The sequence below is a fragment of the Limulus polyphemus genome, unplaced genomic scaffold (genome assembly GCF_000517525.1).
Source record: "Limulus polyphemus unplaced genomic scaffold, Limulus_polyphemus-2.1.2 Scaffold7344, whole genome shotgun sequence".
Classification (NCBI taxonomy): Eukaryota; Metazoa; Arthropoda; class Merostomata; order Xiphosura; family Limulidae; genus Limulus; species Limulus polyphemus.
In genome coordinates this window covers 1-4723 of record NW_013672954.1, presented here as the reverse complement: position 1 = coordinate 4723, position 4723 = coordinate 1, and the positions used below count along the sequence as shown (strand labels likewise).

Genomic DNA, 4723 nt, shown 5'->3' with positions numbered 1-4723 from the left:
TAGTTACCTACTTTTGTAATAAAGGTTTTTAACTTATCACAACCAGAACGCCGTAAGTTTATGAGTATATAACATCCCTGTGATTAGTTACCTACTTTTGTAATAAAGGTTTTTAACTTATCACAACCAGAACATCGTAATCTTATGAGTATATAACATCCCTGTGATTAGTTACCTACTTTTGTAATAAAGGTTTTTAACTGATCACAACCAGAACATCGTAAGCTTATGAGTATATAACATCCCTGTGATTAGTTACCTACTTTTGTAATAAAGGTTTTTAACTGATCACAACCAGAACATCGTAAGTTTATGAGTATATAACATCCCTGTGATTAGTTACCTACTAATAAAGGTTTTTAACTGATCACAACCAGAACATCATAAGCTTATGAGTATATAACATCCCTGTAATTAGTTACCTACTTTTGTAATATAGGTTTTTAACTGATCACAACCAGAACATCATAAGCTTATGAGTATATAACATCCCTGTGATTAGTTACCTACTTTTGTAATATAGGTTTTTTAACTGATCACAACCTGAACATCGTAAGCTTATGAGTATATAACATCCCTGTGATTAGTTACCTACTTTTGTAATATAGGTTTTTAACTGATCACAACCAGAACATCGTAAGCTTATGAGTATATAACATCCCTGTGATTAGCTTATTATTTATTGTTAAGAATATTCTCATCCAAGAATATTATTAGCAAAAATATTGTTGTTAACTTTACCTTAACTAAACAGTGCACTTAAATAAAATAGCTTATTATTTATTGTTAAGAATATTCTCATCCAAGAATATTATTAGCAAAAATATTGTTGTTAACTTTACCTTAACTAAACAGTGCACTTAAATAAAATGGCTTATTATTTATTGTTAAGAATATTCTCATCCAAGAATATTATTAGCAAAAATATTGTTGTTAACATTACCTTAACTAAACAGTGCACTTAAATAAAATAGCTTATTATTTATTGTTAAGAATATTATTAACAAAAATATTGTTGCCTAACATGACAGAAGTAATGGTGAAATCATTGTGAAAAGTCAGGTTTGTTGGTTGCATGTAAATCTGTCAGTTTTAATGATTTATAACTAGAAGTGACAGATGCTGCTACTGACAAAATGGAGAAAAATGTTAAGTATCAATCAGGTTAAACCTAACTGTTTTAAAAGGAATGGTGGTTTTTGATTAATGGTAATAAAAAAAAAGGGTACAATTTTGAGACAAAAGGAAGTATCTTGAATGTTTTGTTTGTTTTTTGAAAACAGTCTCACAACAAAATTTTGGAAATTTCACAACCTTAAAAATGACAAAATAACTAAATTAACCTTTTATTAGGTGGAATTACATTAATTATTTTCAATGTGAGGAAAGAAAAACATCAAGGGATTTCAGTGACACCACTCCAGTCTGGAAAAGGTTGATTTTGTGGTTAAGGCCTTAAGTGTAATATAATTTTGTTGATGTTCTGAAATTTGTAAGTGTCTAATTTTGGTAGGGTAGATTTCATTAAGTAGTATCTTAGTTTCCAAGTATTTGAGATACCAAATCGATCTTCACAGGGAGAAGATGGAATGACAGCTCTACATCTGGCTGCTAGGTGTGGTAGTGTTGAAATATGCAAAGTGTTATTGGACACGGGAAGAATTAACGTTAATATTCAGGTAAGGGTTTTTGAATATCTAATATGAAAAGCTGCTGAAGTAAAAGAGATATTTACATTGTGTTTAAGTACATCAGCTTTGATATAAAGTATTTGAGTGTGTGTGTGTGAATTAAATAGGCTTAGTTTGTTACCAGTCTGGAATATGGTGGAGTTAGGCATTAATATACGAACATTAATATCAATGAGTATCATGATATGTATTTTATAAGCAAATATCATGCCAATTAGTTTTCTGTAGAAGGTCTTATTTTGAAGAATTTGTTGTGGTATAAGCTTCACAAAACAAATCTTAAGTCTTTAAATTGGTACGTAACATCTGTACTGGTGAAGTATGATCTGTTAGCTGGTAGTAGATGTGATGCTACATCATAGTATTAAGTTTAGTAGATGTGATGCTACATCATAGTATTAACTTTAGTAGATGTGATGCTACATCATAGTATTAAGTTTAGTAGATGTGATGCTACATCATAGTATTAAGTTTAATTACATCTTTCTTTATCAGTCTTAACTGCAGTGGAATGACAAACTTATTATTTAATAAGTTCTAAAATAAGAAGGTTTATATATATGATGTTTTAGTTGTCTTTCACTTGCCGCAGCGAACGTATCTAGGATTTGATGAATATCTTGCTACTTATAAATTTTTCTAAATTATTAAGCAGAAAAGATATTAACATATTAAATCTGAATAACAAGGCCTAGTCATGTTTGATCAGGATTACTGATGGAATTCTCTGAAGTTGGTGTAACTCAGTGACAATCAAGTGATACATTGGACTTCGTATTTATTTTTAATAAAAAGAAACCATATTTGTAAGTAAATTATCAAATTTCAGTTAAGAAAAATGGTTTTCTGTCACCTCAATAACCTCGGCTTTAGATCAGAAAGGTAAGTTTTTTTTTCTTTTTACCTTTAGGATGACGGAGGATGGACTCCAGTCATCTGGGCCTCGGAACACAGCAAGCCGGTTGTTGTAAGACTGTTATTGGAGCGAGGAGCAGATCCTAACTTAAGAGATAATGTAAGTGCTATTCATCTGGTAACTTGAAATTGTTTCACTTGTGTATGTGTGTGTTATAAAATCACCTACATTGTTTTATTATCAGTCACATATTTTTAGAAATTTATTGCTTTTATTGATTCTAACTAAAAATACTTGTTTTTAAACTCTAGGAAGAAAATGTAGCACTACACTGGTCAGCATTTTCTGGATGTTTGGAGATTTCTCAGCTGTTTTTGGATATTGGTTGTGATTTAGGAGCTGTAAATGAACATGGCGATACACCCTTGTAAGCCACTTTTTGATGGTTGTACATAATACATTTCGTTGGTTAGTGCACAAACCGGTAGTGATTGTTTTATTGTTAACACACATTTGTGTGAGCTATTGCCTAGAAGTTAATTGTGTTTAACTGTTACTGTGATGAGAAATATTGTGCACTGATTTTGTTAATAATTGTGTATTATTATTATTATTTGCTATTACGTGCAATTAGGTGAGGCAATCTACTTAGTATGATCTTTTACTGTCTGTAAAACTATTTTGGGTTGGCTGTAACCATGTAAAACTACATGTTTATATTTACAGGGTTATATTCTTTTTTTTTGTAAGTAATAAACAATTATGTGTAATATAAAAACCTTGGACGTTTTTTCCAGGCACATTGCATCTCGACAAGATAATTATGATTCTGTAGTGTAAGTATCAAAAGAATATTCACTTCTAAACACTTAAGATTTGATTTTTAATAGATTATTTAAGACAGCATTGCATTAATTATTCATTCATTACATTATTTTATTTTATTTTGTAAAGTTAATTTTGTAACAAAAAAAAATTTGAAAGGATTTTACTGTGGTAGTGAAGGTCTAAGATTGTAAGGGAATTAACTGCACTTCATCTTGTCAGTGCCCTATTGAATATTTGATTGGTCAAACTGGTACTATTACTACTGGGCGTAGTATGACTGCTTTTATGTTTTATTTTTCTTGTGTAATACTCTGATTGGTTGGATGGTAACCACTCAATGTAAACTATCGGGATGCGACTTCTAATGTGGTGCTGCTCATTTTCACATGATAAAGGGGGTGACATTCCCTTATTATTTGCCTTTTATGTGCTTTTCCCCTATTGTTTACATAATTATTTCCAATACTCTATGAATGTGTGTGTGTGTGTAATGTTTTAATGTGGAGGCCTATTGTTACAACATGACACTGTAAACATGTTTTCATTGTTTCGTATGATACTTTTGTAAGTGCTGAAAGAAAATTCTGAATTGTTGAATTTCATTACTATGGTTACATTATCATATAATATTATTAAAAGAATGAATGAGCAAGTACTAGTAGTTAAGTTTACATTTACAAACAAACAAGTTGTAAACTTATTTCAATTTCTATAGCCTTTTTCTTGCACGAGGAGCAGATGTTGAAGCTCAGAACAAAGAAAATGAGCTACCTATTGCCGTAAGTATTTTATTGTATGTTTCAGTTAAAAACTACAACAGTTTGTCAGTAATGATCTACCTACTGCTGTAAGTATTTTATTGTATGTTTCAGTTAAAAACTACAACAGTTTGTCAGTAATGATCTACCTACTGCCGTAAGTATTTTATTGTATGTTTCAGTTAAAAACTACAACAGTTTGTCAGTAATGGTCTACCTACTGCCGTAAGTATTTTATTGTATGTTTCAGTTAAAAACTACAGCAGTTTGTCAGTAATGATCTACCTACTGCTGTATTTTATTGTATGTTTCAGTTAAAAACTACAACAGTTTGTCAGTAATGATCTACCTACTGCCGTAAGTATTTTATTGTATGTTTCAGTTAAAAACTACAGCAGTTTGTCAGTAATGATCTACCTACTGCTGTATTTTATTGTATGTTTCAGTTAAAAACTACAACAGTTTGGCAGTAATGATCTACCTACTGCTGTATTTTATTGTATGTTTCAGTTAAAAACTACAGCAGTTTGGCAGTAATGATCTACCTACTGCTGTATTTTATTGTATGTTTCAGTTAAAAACTACAGCAG

At 30.5% G+C, this 4723-nt stretch overlaps 1 protein-coding gene across 1 annotated transcript in view; it reads left to right on the top strand.

Moving 5' to 3' along the window:
• The window catches only part of LOC106474548, a gene marked incomplete at its 3' end in the record, with an annotated part of 37658 nt that extends 33504 nt beyond the window's left edge, over nt 1-4154 (top strand). Inside the window, exons 13-17 of the mRNA XM_022402872.1 lie at nt 1578-1679; nt 2602-2706; nt 2859-2974; nt 3345-3383; nt 4091-4154. Of these exons, the coding sequence (XP_022258580.1) occupies nt 1578-1679; nt 2602-2706; nt 2859-2974; nt 3345-3383; nt 4091-4154 (426 nt within the window). The remainder of the gene's footprint in view (nt 1-1577; nt 1680-2601; nt 2707-2858; nt 2975-3344; nt 3384-4090) is intronic.
• Nucleotides 4155-4723: the final 569 nt, after the last annotated feature.